This window comes from Macaca nemestrina, chromosome 8, assembly GCF_043159975.1.
Source record: "Macaca nemestrina isolate mMacNem1 chromosome 8, mMacNem.hap1, whole genome shotgun sequence".
In the NCBI taxonomy this organism is placed as follows: domain Eukaryota; kingdom Metazoa; phylum Chordata; class Mammalia; order Primates; family Cercopithecidae; genus Macaca; species Macaca nemestrina.
This window is the reverse complement of record NC_092132.1, coordinates 14,480,747-14,507,971: the sequence shown is the minus strand read 5'-3', so window position 1 is coordinate 14,507,971 and position 27,225 is coordinate 14,480,747. Positions and strand designations below refer to the sequence as shown.

Below are 27,225 nucleotides of genomic sequence, written 5' to 3'. Positions count from 1 at the left end.
CATTGCCTTTCTCACTGTTCCTCCAATGTACTGGACTTGATCTGGGCTTTTGCACTTGCTGTTACTTTTTCTTATGAAACTTTTCTCTCAGGTCTTATGGATCATCTCTTTCTCATTATTTAGGGCCAATGTTTGACATCACATCTTCATAAAAGCCTTTCCTGGTGACTCAGTTAAATCAGCATCCCTATCCTCCCATTCTTCATCCCAAGTGGCCAACTTAATTTTCTTTGTTGCCTCTACTTCTATCTGAAAGCAGATTATTTATGTATTGGTTAATAAGAATATTATATATTATTCCCCAACCAGAAGGTTAGCTCTATAAGGGAAACACTTTTGCTAGGATTTCCCTGGAGCATAGGACAGTCATAGGAACATTGTAGGTGCTCAGCAAATACTGATGAATGTGCAGGTCAAATGCTGTTAGGATTACAGGAGGTAATTATGTAAAAAATTTGGCACTTGACCTGGTACATGGCAAGTGCTCAAAAATAGCAGATGGTGGTGAGTATCTGATTGTATGGAATTTCTGTTCACTTCACATGTCCCTATTTTCCACCTAGTTGTAAGTCTCTCAAACTCTCAAAGTCAGAAACTAGATCTCATTTATCTTTGCTTCCCAATGAACCTTGTACATAAGAGGTGACCAATAAATATTTGTGAAGGGAACATTTGAAGAGAACCTCAAATTGTGTCCTTGATCTGGTACATTCAAAGACCAACGAAACCATCCTTGTTCTAAAAAAAAGTAAACCTTTTTATTAGTATATTTATTTTATATATAAAAGAAATACAAAAAAAAGAAACACAAAGAAAATGCTTTTATGGCAAATCAGATTTGTCGGTGCCTTCAGCTTGGGCTCCAGGCTCCGTGCCGCTGGGTGACAACAAAGTCCGCCGGTTATAATGACCCTTGATGATTCCTGTGTTGTTGTTCTCATTGAGTAGCTGCTTCTGCCTTTGCCTATTGAGGGACTGGACAAGTCCCAGGACAACCGCAGCCAGGGAGTACTGCCCAGGCAGTCTTCTTGGGGGCAAGATGAATGGGTTGGGTTGGACTCTTCCCAGGAGAAAGTACGTTTTGATTTTTCCTTCCTGTTCACTGATACCCTTCACATAGATCTCCCCTCGGTAATCAAAGGCAAAGCCCTGGTCCTTCAGGATGAGATAGGTCTCCTCTGGGACTTGGATCCGGCCACTAACCCCTGTGCTGTCCATTCGGCTTGCCAGGTTCACAGTTTTGCCCCAAATGTCATACTGTGGTTTCTTAGCGCCGATAACGCCAGCTACCACTGAGCCATGGCTGATGCCTAGGGGGTGAACCAAAGGAGCAAGAAGTCAGAGGCAGAAGAGGTACACTGGGGGTGTCAGAGGGAGAAGAGGGACATTGGGGTGTCTAGACCCCTCCCTGGGATAGTGATCATTATGTGAGGTCTCTGTGGATGAACGGGACGTCCAGATCCTGCCCCCAGTCACTTATTAGATTACCTATTTGGACCTCACTTTTCTCATCAATAGACTGGAAATAATTAAAGGAATATTTAGTGAGATAATATAAATAAAACCACTGTGGCATAGTGCCTGGCAACCAGTGAGTGTTCAATTGAATATAATTATTATTTTCATATGAACATTGACTTGTCTCAGTCCGTGGGATGATCAGAGCATGGACCAGAAGTCAGGACCCTGGGATCTCCTGCTTCTACTGACATAGTGCTCTGAGAGCCTGGACAGACCTTTTTCCTCTCTGTTTTAGCCCAGGTCCTCAGTATCATTCCCTTGGTCCATGGCGATGGCTTTCTAACTGTCCTCCCTGTCTCCTCCCTTGTCCCCTTGAGCTCATCCTCCATACTGCTGCAGGAGCGGGAGGGCTCTTTCTGATCAAGTTGCACATCTGATCAAGTTATGACTCACTTAAATATCTTCCAGGGCTCCTTTCACTTACAGGATAAAGCTAATGATCCTTAGAATCACAATCAAGAACTTCTCTCATATAGCTTTTGCCTGATTTTCCAGCCTGATTTATCCCACTCTCTTCCTTACTGCTGCATTATAGCCACACTGAACTGCTGGAGTTTTCCTAATCTTCCAGCCAGTTACCCACCTTTGTGCCTTTGTCCTGACTTTCTCCCTGCTTGGGCTATTACTTCCCCACACTTCCACAGTTTATCTGGTAAATACTTTTAAAGACAGTTTCAGTGCCTCCTTTGCTAGGAAACACAGAATTCTAGAAATGGTAGCATTTCACCAAACATGTTAGTGGGCATGTATGTCTCCAATAGACAGAATTATTTCATTCTACAAACATTGACTAGGCACTTGCTATGAGCCAGGTACAGTCCTAGGCATTGGGGATATGGTGGGAAAGGAAAGAAATACAGCCCTGGTCCCCATGGAATTTACCTTCTACTGGGGAGAGATAGAAAATAATTTTACAAATGTAATGTAATATTAATGAGTGATTAGGACTACAAAGAAAAATCCATGTAGGTAAAAGAATAGAGAAAGATGGAAGAGAGTATATTTTGGAGTAAGGGGGTTAGCAAAGACCTTGTTGAGCAGAGATTTGAAGAAAGTGGTGGGAATAGCCATGCAGGTATCTGGATAAGATTATTCCAAGCCAAGGCAAAAGCAAGACACACATACACACTGATATAATTGACTGGAAATTTGAAAATCTCACTCTATAGAGTACATGGGAATCACAATGATAGTTAGCTCTTTAAAATTTGCAGAGAACTTTGACAGCCAATATCCCATTTGATTCTCGTATTATTATTGTGAGGTAGGGAGGCAGAGGAGGTAATAATTTAACACCCAGCTTACATAGGAGGAAACGGAGACACGGAAGGTTTAAATGATTCACCCAAAGTCATACAGCTGGTTACAGCAGACCCAAAACACAAATTGAGATGCTTAATTCAGTTGGGAAGTTAATTTTCCAACCTCTGAGATCAGTGAAACTATACTAGGAGTATAATATGTCATGACAAGGGTTGGCCCTGATTTGGCAACATCTTCAGAATTTACTTGGAATATCTCTCTTCAGCATTATGGTTCCCTTTTTATTCCCGGTCCAATTGTGTAGTCAACAATTTCAGAAATGACATTGATAAGATTGATGGAAGCTGTGGGAACAAGCCTTGAACATCCCATCCATAGATCAAAAACAAAATATAAGCCCTTTAATGCAAAGAACAAAGACATATGGCATTCCTTAGATCTGACAAGTCAGGTATTGGTATCTCTTGACCTCTTTTTCTTAAAAGCTGCTAAGGTAGAAGCAGATAAAGTAAAATGGCATATCAGCCAGAAGATGTCACAATGTGAGAACTGTAGCAAAAGTTATTTTAAACTGCACTCTGGCAGCCAAAATGTCATTGTCTCAGAGTTAGGAAATGCTGGAGCTGCTGCTGGTGTGACTGTTTGGCTGTGTGATCTTAGGCTAGTTACTCCCTTTTTCTACGCCCATGTTTACTCATCTACAAAATGAGAATGTGGACTAGACGGGGGGTTTTCAGACTGCATTTTAGAAGATCATTGAGGCTCAGTAGAGATGTGGAAGGAATGGCAAATTATAAAGGATTATTATTGATTGCAGTGATTATTGTTATGTTGTTGCTTTGCACAATGGTGTCTTTAAGCCCAAAGAAAGGGTGAGCTTTGTAGCTGAGTAAAGCCTGTCCCTGGAAATATATTATCTGCCATCCCCAGGAGTAGAATCCTGCTTTTGTCTGAAGGAATTATCCTGAAGACCCTGAGAGCAATACAATGACCACAAGCATTGAGCTACCCAGGAGTCAGAATTAAATGACTAATTAGTCAGCTACATCTCTATGCACGACCTTGCATGGGCGGGCAAGTTGGAAGAGAGTTTCACAATCGTCTAGCATTTGCCAAAGGCTGGCTGCTTTGTATTTCTGCACACAAGCCAGTATCCTACTCTTGTTTCCAGCATCTCGACTGAGAGGAAACTAAGAAAAGACCTGAGCTGACCCTGTCCCTATCCTTGGCAGGGTCATGCTAGGTCTATTGCATTCTGCAGGAAAAAGCTTCCCTGGATTGGTGCCCAAGGCAGGGGAGGGTCTGTCGGAGCAAGGTCAGCTGGCTCTATCAGGCCCCACCTGCAGCTGCTACTCACCAATCCGGAGTTCAAAATTGTTGAATGAATGCTTGTTGATCTCCTGTATGCTTTCTGTCAGGGCGAGTGAGAAGTCAGCCAGAGCGCACAAATGTCCCCACTTGTCTTCACATTGCTGAAGCAAACATGAGGAGAAGAATTCATTTAATGTGGAATGTGGGGAACATTAACATTTCTGCAGCAGGGGCTTTACATCCTAACCCAACCCTGCCTGCACATCCCTGAAAGGAAATAATCATGTGGGTGAATCCCTCTACCCTCAAGTCACCGGTATCTCAGAACATGGGAAGACATGATATTTGCTTGCAAGAGTGTAGTATATGTGGGTCATTGTGTTCCTTCGTCCACATCTACACCTGTCTGTTCAGGTTGATGTAGCATCAATTCCTGAGTGTATGCTCACTGGCGTGTGTGTGAATGGGTGTGAGTGTATGTGTGTATGTGAGTGTGTGTTGGGGGGGTGTGTGGGTATGTGTATGTGCTCTGTGTATGTGTAGCTTTTCCAATCTAAGAACTATTTCCTTTGAATTGCTCACAGTGTGTGTTTAAGGGATACATTTGCTTACAAAACTCCTAAGAGAAGTGCTGCATAAGCCTCTGGGCCTCTCTGAACCTCAGTTTCCAAATCTATAAAATGGGGATAAGCATACTTGCCCTTCCTACTTCGTAGGTATTGAATGACATTTTTTATATGAGAGAACTTTGTGCCCCTGTAGAACAGAGGTTAGCAAATAGTTTCAATAAAGGCCAGATAGCCAATATTTTAAGCTTTGTGAACCATATGGTCTTTGTTGTGACCCTCAACATTGCATTTTAGCTTGAAAGGAGGAATAGGCAAAATAGAAATGAATGGGCATGACTGTGTTCCAATGAAGTTTTATTTATAAAAACAGAGGGTGGGCCAGATTTGACCTGTGGGCTGTAGTTTTCTGATCCCTGCTGCACACATACCAAACAATAACCAGCCTGAGTTTCGTCCCAGATAGTCACTCTTGAAGTATTTTGTTGGTTTTAGTTGGAAAAAAGCATAGGAAGGATTGGAAGAAATTGATGAGAATTCCATTTCCCCAAGTATCTGGACTCATATTCATTTAACACTAACTGAGGACTTTACTAAATGCAAGGCTTTGCTTGGGGAGCATGACATTATCTAAGATAATTCATCCATTAACCCTGGAAGGTAGACAGTGTTGCTATTTAACACCAGTGCCTGGAACACAGTCAACACTCCAAAAAGCAGCAGCTAGCATTATTATTATGTAAGACTTTTGAAAGACAAAATAAAGATAAGAAAAAAGAGGCAACTATTAGGGGTTTAGTAAGATCCACAATGAAATCACAATAGGGTATTTCTTGGCTCTTGATTTTGTTCAAGGGAACAATGAGGTTCAGAACAAAGCCTAGAAGTTTCTCAAAAAAGCAGCATGTCTTCATCTGGTAGACTCTACTTACCTTGGGGGCAAATCCACATCACATAACTATTACAATCCAGTCCATTAGATTTTCTCCCTATCTTTCCCCAAGGATCTTGGCGACAGAGGCTTCACCACCGTCGGTGACACGACAACAGCAAGACCCCTGCATTGCGTTGTGACTGAGTTCAAAGAGTCTTTTACCTGTTTTTCAGGAGATAGGCCTGACACGGCCATGTAGGTGCTGCCAATGGTCTTAATCTTTTCAATGTCTTGAAATCGGTCTTCACCAAGCAACTGAAAGAGAGCCAGGCAATGGTGTTAGCCCTGGTGTTTATTCTTCCAGCAGCCTGGGGCTCCTGAAAACAGACCCTTGGCTCACAATGAGCTACCTCTGATGGTTCAGCATCCTCAAGTTATCTGCTTTTCTCTCTGAGAATCATGCTTTCAGCCAGTCACATATATTTGATGAGCACTTGCTAAGGGTCAGGAGTGGAGATGGGTGTTGCCTGGTACTCTTTAAGAGGTAGATCTGCCCCTTCACATGTAAGTCAGATCCTGTCTCTGCTCTGTGCAAAACCCTGCTATGGCTTCCTGTTTTACTCAAGGTCAAAGCCAGTCTTCAATGTGACTTGCAAAACTTGCCAAGACCTGTCCCCTCTCTTTTTGTCTCCCTCTCTCACTCTTCTCCAGCTGCACTGATCTCCTTTGCCCTTTGCCACACTGACCTGAGAACAAGCCAAGCCTGCTTCAGCCTCAGGACTTCTGCACCTGTTGTTCCCTTGCTGAGCTACTCTTCCTTCGGACAACTGCATGGCTTACTCCCTCACCTCCTACAGGTCTTTCTTCAAATCCCATCTTTGCAGTACAGTCTTCTTGACCACCATATTTAAAATTGAACACAGCATCCCATCCCCACATACATATTCTTTCTTCCTTCCCCACATACATATTCTTATCTTCCTTCCCTGTTTTACCTTCTCTCCTTAGCACTTATCCCTGATATTGCTTATTTATTGTCCTCTTCCTCATGGGAATGTAATATTCCTGGAGCACATATTTTCCCCTGTTGTGTTTACTACTCAGCACCTGGTCAGAGTGTAGAGATGAATGAATGAGTGAATGATTAAATGAAAGAATGGGTACAATCCTAGGACATTTCCTCTACCTTTACCTGCGGTTTGGGTTTTAATGCTAAGAGAGGGAAACCTTGGTGTCTTATTAGCAACGGTGGTAGGCAGAATAATGCTTCCTGAACCTAGACCCCAAAGATGCCCGTGTCTTAATTCCTGGAACCTGTGCATATGTCACTTTACATGGCAAAAGGGACTTGGCAGGTGTGATAAGGCAAAGGATCTTGAGGTGGGGAGGTTTCCTGGATTATCTGGATGGGCTCGATCTAATCACAAGGTCATTATAAGTGAAAGAGGGAGGCAGGACAATCAGAGAAGGAGTTGTTATGGTGGAAGAAGAAGTCTGAGTGACCTGATTGCTTGCTTTGCAGATGGAGGGAGAAGGCAATGAATCAACAAATGCAGGTAGTCTCTAGAAGCAAGAAAAGGCAAAGAAACAGATTCTCCCCTAGAGCTTCTGGAAGGAGCACAGCCCTGTAAGATTCATTTTGGATTTCTGACCTCCAAACAGTAAGATTATAGATTTCTGTTGTTTCAAGCCACTAAATTTGTAGTCATTTGTTATAGCAGCAGTAGCAAACTAATACAATCACTATTCATTGAGTTCTTATATGTTGGATAAACAAGATACATGAGCTCTACCAACCCAAGTACAGAGGTCAGATGTTAAAAACAAATACACAAAACATGCCCTAGTTCAATTTTAATAGAGTTTATGTTGGAAATATACAGGGTAGAGGGATGAGGAGATCAGGCCATTTTGATCTAATCTGGAGAATCTTGGAAGGGATCCCTCAGCAAGTGATTTCCAGCTTCAGTTCTAAAGGGTGGGGAGGGGTTTTTCTAGCAGTGAGTGAATGAATTTGTGTGTGTTGGGGAAGCTGGGGTCATGGTAAGGGGAACATGCAGAAATAGGGGTCAGCATAGATGAGGTCTGGAGGTTGGGGAGAATGCACAGAAGGTCCACAGAGTGAAGAAGAGGCCAGTTTGGCCACAGTGTGGTAAGCCAGGCTTTAAGTTGAAGGAAAGGAAATTCCTTTGAATTTCCCCAAAGTAATCTCTCGATGATGTAGTTTCCAGATCTATAGTACTCTGTTTACACGTTCACGCCCTTTCCCAAATTCTTGGGAACAGCATGGGCCAATGACTAGAACATGGTTCTGTGTGGTTCAGCACAGCTGGGTTGGGACTCCTCTGCTTTTACACTACATACTTTTGGGCTCAAAGTCAAAACTAAACAGGAATAAATCCTGTTCTCATGAAGCTTATACTCTATTGTGGGTGAAGAACAATCAAAAAGAAATTTTATGGCAGGCTGTATGCTGATGGGAAAGATCTAGCAGAGAGGGTGATGGATGGAGTCGGGGACAAAGACAGAATAGCTGCAGCAGCATGCCTAGGTGACAAGGGATGGGACCTATGCATGCCTGTGGGGCTCGGCCCTCACCAGGAGCCCTGAGAGTTCCTCCCCATTCCTGGAGAGAAGGCACATGTGTGCACACAGGGGCAGGTGCAGGTAAGTGGAGAGGGCTGGAGAAGTGCCTGGAGAAGACAGGAAAAGTGTGCTGACCTCTGGTTTAAGAAATTGCTTTTGACATACTGATTTAAAGGCAGGAACTAGCTCTAGCCTTCCTCTTACATGTTGTCTGCCCAGGGGCTATGGCGTAGGTATTTCTCGGTTTCAAGGAGAAAGTACCTGAGACTTGGTGATGGAGCTGGCTCACCTCCAAGGCTGCATAGGGCACAGTTTTAACCTCACATCTGGAGTGAGCCTTTGGCAGGAGATTATAGTGCACACCTGCTTCTCCAGGCACTTCTACAGCTCACTCTACTTACCTGCACCTGTGTGCACACATGTGCCTCTCTCCAGGTGTGGGGAGAAACTCTCAGTGCTCCTGCTGAGGGCCGAGCCCCACAGGTATTCACAGGCTACATCCCTTGTAGGCATGCTGCTCCAGCATTCTCCTTTGTCCCTGACTCCATCCATCTCACCCTCTCTGCCAGATCTTTCCCATCGGCATACAGCCTGCTATGAAATTTCTTATCCTACAGAAGTATTTCTTGACATCGTTTTCCTTTCTACTTGTCTCCTGTACAACTTCTGAAAAGAGTTGTCTAGACTGATTGCTTCCAATTTCCTCCTCCTCATTTTTTCCTAAGCCCAGTCTTGCCATGCCACTGAAACTGCTCCTGTCCAGGTCCCGGAGGCCCTCCATGTCCCATGCTGCTTGCTGTCCTCAGCCTCACTTCTCTTGGTCTACCAGCAGCACTGGAGTGAAGTGATGAGATCTTGGCTCACTGCAACCTCCACTTTCTGGGTTCAAGTGGTTCCCCTGCCTCAGCCTCCTGAGTAGCTGGGATCACAGGTGCCCACCACCACGCCTGGCTCATTTTTTGTATTTTTAGTAGAGATCGGGTTTCACTATGTTGACTGGGCTGGTCTCGAACTCCTGACCTCGTGATCCACCCGCCTCGGCCTCCCAAAGTGCTGGGATTACAGGTGTGAGCCACAGCGGCCGGCCTCTGTTGTTTTAAGACACCAAATGTGTGGTACTTTGTTACAGCCACACTAGAACAAACACACATAATAATAAAATGAACATTTAATGATCATAATCATGTGCCAAGTGTATTAGTATGCTCAAGCAGCCATAATCAAAACAACTTAAACAACAGAAACTCATTTCTCACAGCACATGAATTTTGGGGAGGAGATGCTATTCAGTCCATCGCGTCAAATACAGTCTTAAGTGCTTTTTAATCTTTGCATTTAACTTACAATGACCCTACTGTATCTCATTTTGTAGATGGGAAAACTGAGGTGCATAGAGGGATTAAATAACTTGCTTAAGGACACAGAGTGAGAAAACAGCTAAATTACGTATATTTAAAGCCCTTGCAGGTAACCATTAGATTAAAAATTCCAGGCTAGGGATGGTGGCTCACATCTGGAATCACAGCACTTTGGGAGGCTGAGGCAGGCAGATCACTTGAGGTCAGGAGTTCGAGACCAACCTGGCCTATGTGGTGAAACCCCCATCTCTACTAAAAATAAAAACTCCACAGTAGCTCATATTTTTAAAAATATTCAAAGCATAAATTAAACATTTTAAAGAGATTAAAAAGTAGACTGGAAGAGGGGATGTCCGCATATACTGGGGCACAGAACTAGGGGCTCTGCCTCCAGTGATCATCTGTTTCTCTGAGTGGCACTTTGAGCTTAATATTCTCAGATCCATTTTGCAGATGAATCAGCAGAGGCTCCATGTGGTAAAATAATGTGTCCCAAGGTCCCAGGGTGAGAGAGGGGAGACAGGACCACACATAATTTTCAGGGCTCAGTGCAAAATGAAAAATGTGGAACACCTTTTTCAAAAATTAAGATGTCCACGAGAGCAACAGCAGAACATCAAAACAAATGTGGGTCCCTTTTGTGACTGCACAGGCTGCACGCTTGTGAAGCTGGTCCCGAGTGGGAGAGCTAGGATCAAACTCAAACCTCACTGATTCCCAAGTCTAAACTTTGTCTTCTTATTCCCACTCTTAGAAGACATTTAGATGCAATTTCTGATTTTCTTGCCTTTGCTTCCATTTAAGATTGTAATATCCTCAGGGTCTCATGTCATCCTGGGGTGGACAGACAGGCAGACGGAGCGGAAGATGGGTTCTCTACAGACTCTCTTGTTTCGGGCATCATCTTAAAATTAATCAGGGGCTAAGAAACTTGGAAAATTCCTCCTTGAAACTCTTCTGGGAACATGGAGAACACAGGAAGGTGCTTTGCTTTGGGGTGTGTGTGTGTGTGTGTGTGTGTGTGTGTAGCCTGATTTACAGCAGGGGCAGCCTTTGTTTATTATTTTTGTTTCTTGAACTAAAGTGAAGACCCTCTTCTGCTCTTACAGAGATTCTGCCAGTTGTGCCCAGGATATGCAGGTCTTCAGCCTTGGATCATGACTGAGCTTTGCTTTCAGACACTAACCAAACATATTTGGTGTTTTGGCAGCCCTTCAGCTGCTAATGTTTCAGCTTTAAAATCCTGGAACATCTTCAATTGCTCACCTCCCTCCCTCTGCCTCCCTGTAACTACTTTCCCCCAGCTTTCTGCTGGCGGTGGACTGATCTGATATGGTCCTGTGGAGAGCTGGTACTTTTCCTTCTCTTCTCTTCAGAACCACTTGGCCAAGAGCCAGCTTCAGGCTCTGGTAAGCCTCCCCCTCAGAAGATAATTTGGAGGCAGAAAGGAACTTCATTATCTCATTTAATATCCACGCAGCAGATTTATTTACTCTATAGCTAAAAGTGTCTGCAGGCATAGCGTGGTCCCTGATCAGCCCATTTGTTCACTAGAGCAAATGGAGAAGTTAGATGTGAGAGGGCTCTTCAACCCTTTGTTGAGGTAGGAGCGGTGGGGTGAGGAGCCCTTGAGTTGGGTTATTGCAAACACAGTCTTGGAGAGTGTGATCTGTGAAAAGTTCAGCTTTTCTCTGAACCAGGAAAGAATTTTGCATGATCTCAGATTCCTGTGGTAATTATATCAGCGAGAAGAGAAGCATCAGTATTAAAGTGAACAGCAGGCGTCTGGCTGGAACTCAGCCAGGCAGAATCTAGAGGGCCTCTCTTGACATTAAAAAAAAAAAAAAATAAAAGCATGCCCGAGTGACCCAAGGACCTACACAGGCAAAGCTGAGAGTGTTTGGGCTGGCAATTCAGGCTGCATTTTTATTTTTCCTGTTGACTATATTCTCCCCTACCTTCCCCACGCCCTACCCTTTCTCTTCCACCTCCTCCCCTTTCCTCCTCTTTTCATCCTTCTTCTCTTCATCGCTGCCTCTCTTCTCTCTCCTGTCTCCCCTCCTCCTCATCTACTTCTCCTCCTGCTCCTCTTAATCATACTTTTCCTCCTGGTCGATCGCCCATGTTCTAAAGAACCCAGCCTCCTAGACCAATCCCCTTTTCTCCAACTTCCCTCTGCAAACACCAGTTTCAACCACTAGGGGCACTGCCCTCTTTCTCTGCTTTCCAAGTCTGGAGTGTCTACAATTTGGTTCACCGAAATGCAAATGTAATTCAAACGTACTTTATTCGTTACAAGTTTAAAATATGAGAAGGAGCACTTTTGGAAGATGAGTTACTATGAAGTCCAACCTGAGGCCCACTGGCCGCCTGTGGCCCAGGGCAGCTTTGAATGTGGTCCAACACAAATTTGTAAACTGTCTTAAAACTTTATGAGGTTTTTTTGTGGCGAATTTTTAAAAACCCATCAGCTATCCTGAGTGTTAGTGTATTTTATATGTAGCCCAAGACAATTCTTCTTTCAATGTGGCCCAAGGAAGCCAAAACACTGGACACCCCTGCTGTAAAGTTTAAAATACAACAAAGCCTGACGTCTTAACCTTTAGTCAGATATTTTTAATAGGGTAATTTAAAAAAATTGGAAGTATATTTTGAATTGCGTTAACCTATCTTCACCTTACTATCTGCCAGCTTGTTTCTGTCCTCCCATTAATGAATTAATTCCTTTAGCAAGTACTTAGCAAGTATCTGTCATGTTCATCTCTTATGTGCTAGACACAGAGTTGGGCCCTGGAGACATAACAAGATACAAGAATATGGTTTCTATCTTAGTGAGCCTATGGCCTAGCATAGAGGATAGGAGGTAAAGGTGCTATTGTCACAAAATTGCCTTCCCTTCCCCACCTTACAAGGCCCTCTGTACTAGTACACTTACCAGTGACTTCTTGTGTTAGGGCAACTCATAGTCACCCTGCCTCCCACTGGATGGTGAAGCCTTGGGAGGCAAGAAGTGATCATGTCTTATCCATCTTGACCCCCTACAACCATCCCAGGGCAACTACGATAACCGTATTTGGGGTTATGACTTCAAAATCATTACCATGAAATGCCACGTAAGTGAGAAACAGTGCAACACAAATGATTACAAATCAAAGCAGTATGGGAGACTGGTGTTCAAATCTTGGCTTTGCCACTTAGTGGTTATGTGACCCTGGTCATTTTTGGTGTTTCTAAGTCTCAGCTTTGCTTATTTTTAAAATGAAGGCTGATAATTCCTAGCCTAAGGGTTTGTGTGAGAGGTAAATAACTATTAAATGATATATATTGAAAATGCTTTGCATTTCTGGCAACACTTGTAAAAACCCATAGAGATTAGTAACATGGGCTGGCTTCTACCCTAGAACTAAGTGGCTAGTGGATGGTAAACAGGGTGGTACTGAAGGGTTTCAGCCTCTATGATAGGAGGTTTCTCAGAGTATAAGTTTTTCACTAAAAAAGGAGTGACAACATTTACCTGGATAGAGGCCTTCAAAAGTAGAAGTAATGTTTGAATTTACTGTTAAATGAATGTTAACTTTTCAGCTGGTCATGGAGTCAAGGGAGACAGAATGGGGTAAGGGCGAGGATGGCATGGCCTCCACGCACAAAGCACAGTGAGTGAGAGCCAGGTGGGCTTTTTGGCTTGTAAGTAGTCAGGTAGTCAGGTGGTGCTGGCCAGGCGGCATGCAGTGAGAGGTAAGGCTGGAGAGGAGGCAGGGACAGTAAGTGCAAGGCCCCCAGTGACCTGCTAGAGTTGATGAAGGGGAGCCACGGAAGGGTTTAGGCTTCAAAGGGATGTGACAAAATAGTCCTGCCTTTGGTGGTTGCTAATGGTGAGATGCAGGCAGGGAGAGCAGATAGGAGTGGACTGCCGTTGTCTAGGAGAGAAATGATATGGCCTGAAGCAAGATAAAAGCAGCATTGATGGTGAGAAAAAGGCAGGTGTGAGAGCTATTAAGAAAGTTGATGAGATGTCTGTACACCCACGTTCATCTCAGCACGTTCACAACAGGCAAACTATGGAATCAGCCTAAACGTCCATTGAGAAATGAATGGATACACACACATGCGCATGCACACACACACACACACACCGCACACATACACATATACACACACACAGTGGAATACTATTCAGCCACAAAAAGAAGGAAGACCTGTCATTTGCAACAACATGGATGGGCCTGGAGGATACGATGCTAAATGAAATACGCCAGGTACAGAAAAACAAATACATATGATATCACTTATACGTGGAATCTAAAAACGTCAAACTCAGAAGCAAAGAGTGGAATGGTGGTTATCAGAACCTGGGGGGTGGGGTGGGAACAGGGAGATATTAGTTAAAGGGTATAAAGTTTTAGTTAGACAAGAGGAATATGTTCTGGAGATCTATTGCATAGCATAGTGACTATAGTTCATAATAATGTATTGCATACTTGAAAATTGCCAAGAGAGTAGATCTTAAATATTTTTGTCACAAAAAAGTGGTAAGACATGAGGTGATGGATATGTTAATTAGCTTAATGTAATCATTCCACGATGTACACATATATCAAAACATCACATTTTGCACCATAAATATCTACAATGGAAAGAAAGACTTCACTGGACTCAGTAGCTGGATCGAATGTAGGGATGGAGGGAGAGGATGCTATTTAGAGTGATACGGTAGTTACTTTTGTTTCCCACCCCAAGCCCTTTGTGGGGCCATCCTCCAAAATGTCATGAGTGCTGGCTACTTACAATGCATTGCCGTAGCTTTTTTTGGATAATTTGCCTGGCCTCATGATAACTCCCTTGCTAGAAATACCACGGCAGCCCATGACCAACAATGACTGACCAATACGGGTATCCAAAAGCCTGGCCCCCTGCCTCAGTGTGAGACAGTTGTACCATTCATGTCCCTGGGTTTCCTCTGGGGTTAGGCAGGGATTTGGCTTCTTCCATAGCATTTTCTCAATGAATCACTTGCTTCCCATCTCAGGCTTAAGTAACTGGATGGACACTGGTGTCCTTCAAGATGGGGAATGGGGGAGGAGAAGGCCCACTTGTGTCAAGTTTATGAATGGAACTGAAGTACAGCATGAGTATTTCCCCTCACAGAATGTGTTCACTAGACTAATGGAGCCTGGAGGAAGAAACTGCTATCTGTAGTATGTTTATACTTGCAATTAGTTCTCTGACCAACTGCAAATGGACAGTTTTATCTTTGACACTTTGAGAAGGTGGAGCAATGCCTGCGTCGGCGTCCAGCCTCTGTGGTGTCAGTGCCTGAGTAGTATTGGCCTCATACAGGCTTCTAGTCAAGTCCTGCCTTTTGCCATCTGCCAGCTGTGCGACACTGGGTTACGTTACTTAGCCTCCCTGAGCCTTATGTTCCTGATCCCCCAAATAGAGAAACAATAGCATTTAACTCAGGTGATAGTTGTGATAATTAATCAGATAATGCATGTTTGTGTTATAATGCAGGCTGGAACTCCATAAGTACAAAAAAATATATAAGTAATTCCTACAATGAATAACACAATGCTTTGACAATGATGCCCGTTTGTGATTGTAAATGTCCCCAGCTTAGTTTACCTCATCGAAGTCAGCAATGATCTCATTCAGCAAGCGCAGGCATTCCACTCCCTGGTTATTCATTTCAGTCTGAGAGTAAAAGTCCGCAAATCCTGGGATGGAGGCAAACATCACCCCAACAGCATCATAGGATTGAGAATACAGCTCCTGGACAGAGACACACAGAGGGCACCAGAATTGGTCATCAGAGGTTTGGTTCTGCAATGATGCTTCCTGTGCACACATGTGTGTATACAGGGGCACAGGCACCCACCCACAGAGAGAGAGAAAATGAGGCTTGGATATTGTTATGTCAACACTGTGTGTCTTACTCCACGTGGGCTGCTATAACAAAATACCTCAGACTGAGTGACTTATAAACAACAGCAATTTATTTCTCACAGTTCTGGAGGCTGAGAAGTCCAAGATCAAGGTACTGGCAGATTTGATGTCTGGTGAGGACTCACTTTCTGGTTCAGAGATGGAGATTTTCTCACTGTGTCCTCAAGTGGTGGAAGAAGCAAGGCAAGTCTTTGGGGCCTTTTAAAATAAGGGCACTAATCCCATCCATGAGGGTTTTCACCTTCATGATCTAATCACCTCCTAAAGTTCCCACCTCCTAATACCATCACCTTGTGAGTCAGGATTTCAACATACGGATTCTGGAGGATCATGAATATTCAGTCCATTGCACCACAACCACAGCATCATCACCATATGGAAAGCGATGACTGAAAATTCATAGTCTCCAGCCTCAGCTGGGCCCTGAGTTCTGACTGCAAGTGCATTCATTCTTGGTCAGCTTCCTTTTCTTTTCTCCTCAATGGCTAGTCCAAACCCTCAGATCTCCGCTTAACCCTCTACTCTGTTTCTCTCAGTGGATGATCTTACCTTTCTACTTCATTGAGAACATGGTGGTGGCTCTTGGTGGTGACTTACCTCTGTTCCAATCCTCATAGACTTGTCTGTTATTCATTTTCTTCTCTTTCACTTCAACGCCAGGTGATGATGTGTCTGTCTTTCCTTCTCTTGCTGAAAGTCAATACTTGTACCTGATCATTTTATAACTTCTTCAGCAACTTACTTTTTCAGTGATCCTTTTCTTTCTCATTTTTTTCTCCTGGCCTCCTCTCCCTGCTCCTCCTCATCCTCTAAGAGTCTCTTCTAAGAAAAAGAACAAAGTGGCCTGGATCCTGCAGACACTTGTGGCTATCAACCAGTTTCTCTCCTTCTTGTTTCCAAACTTCTCAAACTAGTTATCTTCACTGCCTATTCCCATGCTCTTAATGCAGCTGGAATGAAATGAACTAAGAACAGTCTAGCCTGCCGGTCAAAGTGGAAAAATCAATGTACACATGTAACTTTACATCCTACTGGATACCTGCAGATTGGTGTTTTTGTTGATCACCCCAAGATCTTGATTCTCTTGACTTTTTATGCTTTAGTGATGTCCTTTGCTTTTCTCATGCCTGGCCCCTTTGAGAAGGCCCCCCCCCTTTTTTGCTTCTCTTCCACCTTACATGTTGGTGATTGCTATGGTTCTGTCCTTGGCCAACTGAATTGTTCAATTTTACAGACTTGCCTGGTCCATCTCTGTCAATCCCAGCCTTTTCAATACCCATGTGCTGACGGTTTCTAAATTCCTATGTCAAGGTCAGTTATCCTTCCTGGGCTTCAAGCTTCCATGTCTCATCCTTGGTTGCCCTCACCCTCCTCCAGTCACAAATTCCATAAACCTAGTGCATCTTCTCTCCAACTCAGCCTGTGTCTGCTGCATTGCTCTCTAATTCACTTGGTGGCACCAGCATTGCCAAATCATCAAAATGAGACATGCTTAGAGTCATCCTGACTCCTTCCCCATTGTCTCCATCTTCAATAAATCATCAAGTTCTGCTGGGTTTGATTTTGTCTTCTAAACATGTTTTCTCCTACCACTGTGTGTTTTTAAAAATCAGGCTCTTCCCATTTTCCTTCTTGATCACTAAAATGAGAGCCTCCTACTGGGTTTCCTGACTCCAGTCTTGTTCCATTCAAAGGCATCCTTCACACAGCAGCCAGAGTGATCTATTAAAGATACACTATTGACCATGCCTCTCCCTATCTTAAATCCCTCCAATGCCTCACCATTGCCTCCAGGATAAAGCTCACACACTGAAGCATGACATATATGCATGCCCCTGCCTCCACCTATCACTTCAGCTTTATTGTCTGCAACTCCGCAGTTGGATATGTGCTCCAGAACACGGAAGCATTTGTACTTCTGTGTACATGTGGTGTGTGATGCTGTAGGTGCTGTCTGCATCCTCTTACCCAGGGTTCAAGTGTCAGCCCTTGTATTTCTTCACCACTAGATGGTGTTTTTTTGTAGCCACTAGAGGGCACTCTGCCCATGTGAAACGCAAACTTGGGCGGTGCCAGGAAATTAACACCCCACGGAAGCAGCACTTAACCAATGCCAATGGGAACTGCTAGAGAGTCCCGGCTCCCTCGCCCCTTGGGCCTGATAATTTTGAGGCATGCTCTCACACCATTTCCCTGAATTTCCCAGTGGGATTAAGCTCCAGTCGCGCTCCAGTCGCCCACGGAGGTAACTAATCGGATGGTGCATCATTTATCGGTTGCCTTCCTTCTCATTTTCCAATCTGCTTGTGTTTACTGGGACCACCGCTGAGTAAATTACTTGCATTCAAATCCTTGTCTCAAGGTTTGCTTCTGGAAGAACCCAAACAAAGACACAAACCCTGTTCTATTTCACACTCAAATGCTTTTATTCCTGCCATCTGTCCCTGGGTGGGAAATGTTCTTCCTTCCCTGCAGTTAGCTTCCTTTACCAGGCTAGCTCTTGTTTTCTGCCTCCACTGACCATTTAGAGACTAGGACTTCCATAAGTCACAGACAGGTTTAGAGGCTGCACTTGCTGCTTTGCAGTGACCTCAACAATTCTACAGTATAACCCTTGCCACCTGCATTACTGTCTTAACATCCATTTCTTCCTTTAAGTGTGGATTCCATGAGGGGAAAAACCACATGTCATTCATCTTCTTGCACTCCAATTATGTATCATGTGATTCGTAGTTTTTAGATGCCTACAATATAATCCACACCCTAGACAGTCTGGTCCAAGGTAAATACTCAAAACGATTGGTTGATTAATGACTTCCTGACCTTCGTAGGAAACATGAAACCTTACAAATTACTTTCATATGAATTCAACGATTTAATCCTTGCAATAATTCTATGAAGTCATACGATAATTATTCCCACTTTACAGATACAGGAAATGAGACAGAGAGGAGTTAAGTCATTGTTTTGGATCACACAGCTGGTAGTGGAAGAGAGGGTCAGAGGACTCCCAAGGCCTTTCCCTGCTCTACACATGTGAGTGTGCCTCCTCCACACGGCATGCCCTAGGTCAGAGGAAGATGGTGTCACTGATTCATCATCAATTGTTCTTGAACTTTAAGTGTGGATTAATCGAAACTAATGCCTTCTTTAGTCCTTATCCAAAAGAGCACAGGCAGCTGATGTGCTAGGTAGGGCTGGGTGGGTGGAAGGAGTGCAGATAGCAGTCAAGGAGTAGAGCAAAGGTAAATGGCTTTCAAAGGTGATTTCTGTTTACCTTGGCTTTGAACAATGTGGTGATGCCATGAAGAAACCTGACTCTGCAGTAGGAGTCAGAGATCCTGCTTAAGTAAATGTGCGTCCTCCTAATGACTGTGGTTTGGTGGGAAAGTCTCTGTTTATTACCTATAGTATTCGTTTGTTAGGGCTGTTGTAATAAAGGACCACAGACTTAGTGGCTTAAACAACAGATGTTAGTTTCCTCACAATTGCAGAGGCTGGAAGTCTAAGTTCAAGGCGTTGGCAGGTTGGTGTTGTCAGAGGGCTTTTCCCACGGTTGCAGATGCTGTCTTCCCTGTGTCTTTACATTGTATTCCCTTAGGTTCTAGTCTCCTCTTTCTATTAGGGCACCAGTCATATTGGGTTAGGTCCCCCAAGGACCTCAGTTTAACTTAATTACCTCTTTAAAGATGCTGTCTCTAAATACAGTTACATTTTGAGATCCTTGGGTTTAGGACTTCAACATATAAATTTTGGGGAGACATAATTTAGCCCATTACGCCTATATTTTTATTTTCTGCTTAAAAATAGAGAAAAAGGAGAAGATCCTATCCTCTAAAATTCATTGCGTAATTATGCAGTCCAGATCCCCTCCCACTTTGGTTTATGCCCTGTGATGTAAATGCCTCCATGGTATAAAATGACCAGCAGCCAGGGGTGTCTTAGCAATTGTTTGTCTCCCTGAATATTCTAATGAATGCCAGCTCCTCTCACACTCTTTTGTTTTTGTTTTTTGAGACAGAGTCTCACTCTATTGTGCAGGCTGGAGTGCAGCGGTGGGATCTTGGCTCACTGCAACCTCTGCCTCCTGGGTTCAAGTGATTCTCATGTCTCAGCTCCCTGAGTAGCTGGGGTTACAGGTGCCTGCCACCATACCTGGCTAATTTTTGTATTTTTAGTAGAGATGGGGTTTCACCACCTTGGCCAGGCTGGTCTTGAACTCCTGGCCTCAAGCGATCTACCCACCTAGGCCTCCCAAAGTGCTGGGATTATAGGCGTGAGCCACTGCGCCCAGCCTCATGCTCTTTTCCTTAGTTTTATTTCTCAGTCTTTCCATCATTTGAAATATTCTGATGGCTTAAATATTAAAATTGTGATAATAATATTAGCTACTTTCTTGAGCACTTACTTTGTGCCAAGCATAATGCAAAAGATTGCACATACATCATCTCATTTAATGTTCACCACATCCCCATGAGACAGATACAAGTAAGACCCTTATTTCATCTATGGGGAAACTGAAGGATGCAGAGATTAAATACTTTACCCAAGTCCCATAGTTGTTATGACGTAGAGCTGGAATTTGTACCTAGACAGTCTGACAACAGCCCCATGCTACTGCTAATAATAACTATAATTATAGCAACAACAACAGCAATAATAATAATAATGACAAGCAGGAATAAGTGTCATGGGAATTAGAAACTGGTTTGTCCGTCTGATTGGATGGTTGTTTCACAGTGGAGGGGCAAGAAAGAGCTTGAAGAAATATGACCTGAGTTCAGATCTTGATTCTTTGGTATCCTACTGGAGGTTGGAGAGGTGGGAATAGGGTGGACTGGGACTGGGACTCACCCCTCCTTTCCATAAGATGCTAACTGATGGAGAGAGTGGCTACAGGGGCCTGACAGTCAGTTGAAGACCAACCCCCTCAACACAGGCTCTCAGGTAAGGATGGATTGGACAATGTGTCTTGGATCTGAGGCACTAATGGGAAACTTCAGCTCCTTCCCGTGAGACAGAGTGGGACTGAGTACATGTATCTACTCAGTGGCTGGCAGGGAGCCTGGAGAATGGTGGGTCTTTACCTTCTTGGGGGGCAGAAAGGGAAACCTGTGTTACGTGGCTTGTCATATGTGAGGAGAAGGCAGGTTCACCTTGGGTACAAACAAGTCCCTGAGGAGACAAGACAGACTGAGGTCTTTGTGGGTCTTTAGCACCCGGGTCCCATGATTGTCTCGAGGTCCGGTGACCCTGGGTTTCCCCAGTCTGATGGGTTAAAGCACCATAAGAGAGGGAGAGACTCCCTCCCTGGCATTTCCCCACAGGGTGGACGGTGTTACAGGGACTTCCTCCTCGGCTGGTGAAGGCAGGAACGTGGGAAGAGAGGAGCGCTCGACCCCCACAGCTGTGGGCACATGACTCTGGGCAAGTGAGGTGACTCTTCTGGCAACCGGTCCCTCAGTCGTCAATGACAGTGCCAGCTCTTGCTCTGCTTTTGCCTCTGGTGGCGCTGAGATGCTGTACTCCAGTTGTCTGCCTGCTCCTCTGCGCCACGCCTGGCAGTGGCTGCTCACACTGGTTCTAGTAACTGATTTTTCTCCTTGTCCCTTTCAGTCTGGGAGTCACCACAGCTTTCCACAATTGCTGAGCACAGTGGAATTTTCATCTCCTCCTTATTCCTGTTGCTTCAACTAGAGACCCAGCAGAAAAGAAGGGGCACATTCAGATCAAGACGATTCGGGAAGGGTTGACTGATAAAGGGCTTAATTAGAAAGACGAGGGCAGGAAGTAGGGAAACCCTAAGAAATCTCCCAGAAACCCAAGGCTAGTGGCAGGAAAGCAGTCATCCCTCTAGGCTCAAAGGGATGAGAAGAGCCCAAAAGGAGTGAGTTGGTTTGACATTGGAGGTGTAGCACAGCAGTGGTCTTGGGAGGAGATATTAATTTCTGTGAAGTGACACAGCCAGCCTCAGGCAATCGCATGGGAATAAATATCTTGACCTCACATTCCTCACTTCCCCTCATCTCTTACCTAGTGCCAGCCATTGATGACCCCTCACCTTGGTGCCTGAGGGCCAAGCAGGTCACAGATGTAACTGATGTAGATTAGCCTTCTCACCTGTGCCTGTCCAGGAAGCACAGGGAGAAGAGGTGGAGGGATTTTGAAGGGTACATGGAGGAGCTCCGGCCAACCTACAAACACCTTCCGAGACAGTCCCTTCACTCAACTCACTCCAGTCAACCGCCTTGAGTGTGCCATCTATTTCTTGTTATTTTGGGCTTCAAGAAGATAAAAACACTTTGAAAACTGGGGAGGGATCGATGAATATAGAAAAGCTATTATTGGTTTATTGTTATCTTCCTCTGGTTAGTTGAAGGTATAGGTTTGGACTTAGTAGATGATTTTGAGCATGTGCATGTACTCCGTCGCACACCCGCATATGTCAGTAGGAAGACTGATGTCCTGTCTGCCTGGGGAACTACATTCCGGTCCTTCACCTGCTCAGGCAACTCCAAGTCCTGCGTTGCTTATACCAAGTTAAACCACCTCTCAGCATGGGAGAAACTATGTCTGAGACTTGCAAACCTTATTAGTATCCTTTCATGTCATTCAGGTCTCTGATCAAATGTCACCTCCTTAGAGAGAACTTCCATGACCCCTGCTCTTTTCTGAATGTGTCTCCCAAATTCATATGTTGAAACTTCACTGCCAGTGGGATAGTATTAAGAGGTGAGGCCTTTAGGAGGTGACTAAGTGATAAGGGTGAAACTCTCATGAATAGTATTAAGGCCCTTGTTGAAGGGTATGAGGGAGTGGATCCCTTCTTTCCCACTCTTCCACCATGTGGGGACACAGCGTTTAAAGTGCCATCGTGGAAGCAGATAAAAGGACCCACACCAGACATGAAACCTGCTGGCACCTTGATCTTGGACTTTCCATGCTCCAGACCTGGGAGGAAATACGTTTCTGTTCTTTAAAAATTGCCCAGTATCAAGTATTCGGTTATAACAGCACAAACAAACTAAGATACCAGTGTAAATACCCTTTCAACACTCTATTCCATCATTCAGCTATTTCTATCCTCATCAAATTCATCACTCTCTGACACTGTGTTATATATTTATTTATTTGCTTCACTGTCTGTCTTCCCACAAAAATGCATGTTTCAGAGCAGCAAGGGCTTGTTGTTTTGTACACTGTTTTAACCCTGGTGTTTAGAACAGCACCTGGCACATGGTTGGCCCTCAATAAATACTTGAGGAAGGAATGGGCGAATGAAGGGATAGGGGGTGGGGCTGTGACTGGGAAGGAGTAGAAAAAATAGTAATGACTTGCGTATATCAAAAACAACAACCAGTGTGCATTTAAAATATGTCAAGCACCATGTAAGTGCTTTAGGCATGATAATGCATGTAAATGTTGTAATGAGTCAGATGAAGATGCAGAATATGATTATGATCCCTTTGTAGCACAACAAGGGGCGCAAGGAAAACAAGGTCCAGAAAGGTTTATTATCATTTGCCCTCGGTCATAAAGGTAGTGAAAGGAGGAACCACAACTAAGCTCCCAGCACTGGGGTTTTGAATCCACCCACGCATGGCCTTTCTATACTGAAGCTGCCTTGCACTGGGCTGCATTGGGGACTTAATGTGTTATCCGATTTAGCTCTGACCCCAATTCAGCAAGGTCAGTATTATTTCCTCTGTTAATCAGATGAGGAAATGGACTCCAAAGAGTTGGGAAACCTGGCATAGGTCACACAGCTAGTTAGTGACAGAGATGGGATTTATGCTGTGTGGAATCTCCAGCACCTGGGACAGCTGCCTTTGCTAGTGTCTTTTCAACAACGCCTCATAAAGCCATGATGAGCCAGCGGGTTTCCCGGGACTCAGAGCTAGCCTGCTTGCCATTGATGAGATACCCAGGCCTGGACCTCCAGCTGGTTTTATCTGCAAGAATGTTCCTGACCAGGGGAAGTGAGTGCTATTCTAAGCCAAAAGCCCAGCAGAATAGCAGAAGCTGCCAGAATGTTTGTGTGGGTAACACCGCCTTGGACAGGAGGCTTCTGGGTGTGAGACCCTGTCCACTGCCTGTGTTTGGATGGTTTGAGTCATCCTTTGTCACAGTTCCCCTTCTCTGCATGCACTTACAGTGAGGTGGAGGGGAAAGAACACTGGCTTCGGTGTTACACATACCTGGGTTTGGATTTGAGCTCACTCCTCGCTAGCTTTGTGACCATGGGTAAATTTCTTTCCTTCCCTGAGCTTCAGTTTCTTCATCTAGAAAATGGGGATAATAGTTCCTACCTCCTATTACACATTGAATCAGATCCAAACTACTTCAATGCTCTTCAAGACTTGTCTCTTTGTACTTAGGATACCTCTGCTCTGGCCTGTTCTTAAAATATTTGGGTGCTTGTAGTCCCCCCAATCCTTCTCAGCAAATATCCTATAGTGTCTCGTCTTTATGCCTTTGGCCGTTTGGGCCTGTCTGCCTGGAATTCTTTCCCTCCACCTCCTTGACTGATTAACGTCTGGGTCCTAGGAGGGTAAGAATTAGAATCGTATTACAGCTGAAGAAACTGAGGCTCAGAGAACTTAACTTTCTCCAAATCACATGCTAGTAAATGGAAGAGCTGGAATTTGAATACATGTTCTTCTGGCTTAATAGCTTGGGATTTTTCCACTAGGTCACATGGCCTTCCTTGGAACACCTCACAAGGGGTTAGAATCCAAGGAGGGAGAGAAAAGAGAGTCTGAGCTTGCAGCAGTGATGCCAATGAAGGCTCTCAGCATACCCCTGGCTGCTGTGGCCAGGGACATACACACAAGTTACACCTAAGAAGTCATCTGGCTTTGCCAGCTAGAGGCTGTATCTTCAGTTCATTTTTGACTGTGGTCTGTGGAATCATTTTCTAAAGTGTGAGGCCCACATTGATGCAGACAAGTCAGTTGGAGGCTTTGTGCATCAAGCAACTCTTCTAGGTCAGCTGAAGGTCAGCCATGAAGGCACTGCCACCCCAGGGATAGACTTGGGAGATACCCTGGCATATCAGGAAAAGGTGGTGCTTTGGGTGCTATCGTGACCCCGTGGAACTCACAGATGTCCCCCATCAGATGTTCAGAAATTTGTATCACAGTTCAGGTTTGTAGCAAGAGGAGAAGCTAAAAATGCCTTTGCCTCTTATGGCAACAGAGCATGAAACTGGGAGTTCTTGCCGGCCACTACAGTCCTGCCCCTTCCCTGTCACCCTTTTACATGTTGTATGACTCTGTCCTTCTCTCTTTTTCTACACACACACACACCCCTCTTGCCATACTCCAGAGTTGGTATGGGTAGTGGCATTGTAAGGGAGAGAGGGGCATGGAAGAAATAAACCTGAGGGAATGGATTCCCCTTGCAGCTTTCCATAAAGAAAGTGAGGCATTCCCTTCACCTCTCAGGACCTCAGTTAACTCATCAATAATATGAGGCTGATGGAACTCTTAAGGTTGTAAATAGAATGAAAGATCATTGTCATCAATTGCCTATTTCAGTATCTGGCGTGGAATAGGTGTTCGGTAAATGATATTTTATCCTAATGTGAAAATTCTCTAGGCAATGTAACCATGATTGGTGTTTAATCCTAGTCCAGTGTGAACTGTTTAAATATTTATAAAATCTCAAATAATACTGACAAGATGTCTTATACATGCGATGAATGCTGAAGCAGTCCTTTATTTTGCTCAGCAGGGGTTTGGCCTGAATAACAGCTGATGACCTGGAGTCTCAGCATGCATCTCTGGTTGGTTTCCATCCTTTCAGGATGAAACCAGTATGTCCTTGCTCTTCTACACTGGTCCGATGTGCCTCAGTGTTTCGCTGTCTCGATTAAAAAGCTGTTTTTTCTCATTTTTCTTTGGATTTTACATGTGGGGTTTATCCTCGCCATCTGGTGGTCATGGTTGATACACATTGATATTCTCTCTCCTTTCATGGTTTCATCAAGAAGCTCTTGCAACAAAGACACCGACCTTAGGGAGCCTTGAGGAAACCAGGCCTGAGCCCAATTCCAGGGAACTCCATCCACTGAGGAGGGTGGAGTCTCCACACCCAAGAGACTCTCAAAGACCTGAGTACATCAAGATCTCATTATTCCAGTGGCTGATTACTCATTCCCTTGGCTTTTCTTCCACTGATTTTTCTTCAGTGGCTTGGATGAAAAATGGACCTCATCATTCTCTCCCAGCTCTGCCCTTTATGGTCCTAAGGCAAGGATCACAAACCTCAATGTTTTTTTTTTTTTTTTTTTTTTTTTTTTGAGACGGAGTCTCGCTCTGTTGCCCAGGCTGGAGTGCAGTGGCGCCATCTCGGCTCACTGCAAGCTCCGCCTCCCGGGTTCACGCCATTCTCCTGCCTCAGCCTCCCGAGTAGCTGGGACTACAGGCGCCCACAACCGCGCCCGGCTAATTTTTTGTATTTTTAGTAGAGATGGGGTTTCACCGTGGTCTCGATCTCCTGACCTTGTGATCCGCCCGCCTCGGCCTCCCAAAGTGCTGGGATTACAGGCGTGAGCCACCGCGCCCGGCCTCAAACCTCAATGTTTTTAGGGGCCCTACAGGTAACATAAATGGCAGGGTACAGATGGGTAAACTGAAGAGTCCATTTTATGCATAAAGGCATCACATTCATAAATTAAATAAGTAAACCAACCAACTAACCACTGTCCAAGCCAACTGGCTCATTGGTCAGATTTGTCTCAGGGTCTTAGAGTTTGTAATTTTTGTCCTAAGGGTTTTTCATTTCCTGTTTAGCTCAGTCTGAAAATCCAGTCCTGGAAGAGCTGTATTATCCCTGCCTCTCAGACAACCCCTATTGCCTTTGTAGAATCCTCAGCAAGGGGTTAAGTTTCCCAAGTTGAATGCCTCAGCAAGGGAGCCCACTACTCCAGTTCATCCACAGGCATTTCATGAGCAGGGGCCACAGCCAGGCACAGTGGTGATCAAGGGTGATGTGGTCCCCGCCTTGTAGATCTCACTGTGTTAGGAGGATGAGATGGCCTGATGGCTCTGTCCTCGTAAGGCTCCTCCTAACACGAAACCCAAAGGTGTCCCCTGTGGGCCGGTCCATGGTTCTAGACCTTCCCTTGGGAGTCTCACAGAGTAAGGCCAAGCTCATTCACATGATAATGCCATTTAGAGCTTTCAAAGACACCTTCGGTTCCCTCTTGAGTTACTTTCCCTTGAAGGTTGGTGGGGGAGCCAAATCATTTGATTTTGTCATTTCTCATCTCCTGCATCTGCTCCATTATCAAGAACTATTGATTCTATATTCTAGAGGTGTCTGTAATTCATCTCCTTCTCTCCATCTCCACTGCCACCATCCTAGGCCTCATCACCAGGGTCTTGCCTCATCACCTGGGCTCTTGTAGGGTCTCCTGCCTGGCTTTTTGTCGCATGATCCTCCTATCCACTCTCTATCAGCAGCCAACTGACTAGGTTACACTTAAAACTTCCAGAGGCTCCCATTCTGTGTGGAAGTAACTGTTGCCCATGGAGCTTGACCATTAGGCTCTGTCTAGGGTTTCCCTTCACAGCACTCACCATATGACCCTTCCTCCTTCTAGTGGTCCGAATAGTGCCTAGTACCTCCTGCCACCAGCACTCATGCTCCCCCGAACAGTCATGTCCAACATGGTACTATTTGGAAATAGGGTCTTTGCAGATGTAATTAAGATGAGGTCATACTGAATTAGGGTGAACCCTAAATCTGTGACTGGTGTTCTTAAAAGGAGAGTATACTTGTCCTTTTAAGAAGGGCT

General features: G+C 44.6%; 1 protein-coding gene across 3 annotated transcripts in view; it reads right to left on the bottom strand.

Annotated features, from left to right (window-relative positions):
• Window positions 1-730: 730 nt before the first annotated feature.
• LOC105492815 (adenylate cyclase 8) overlaps window positions 731-27,225 on the bottom strand; it is a 268,639-nt gene continuing 242,144 nt past the window's right edge. For all 3 annotated transcript variants that reach the window (XM_011760072.2, XM_011760073.3, XM_011760074.3), the window contains 4 exons: window positions 15,102-15,248; window positions 5,758-5,850; window positions 4,142-4,256; window positions 731-1,310 (listed from right to left, as the gene is read on the bottom strand). In XM_011760072.2, the coding sequence (XP_011758374.2) occupies window positions 823-1,310; window positions 4,142-4,256; window positions 5,758-5,850; window positions 15,102-15,248 (843 nt within the window). In that variant the 3' untranslated portion in view covers window positions 731-822. The remainder of the gene's footprint in view (window positions 1,311-4,141; window positions 4,257-5,757; window positions 5,851-15,101; window positions 15,249-27,225) is intronic.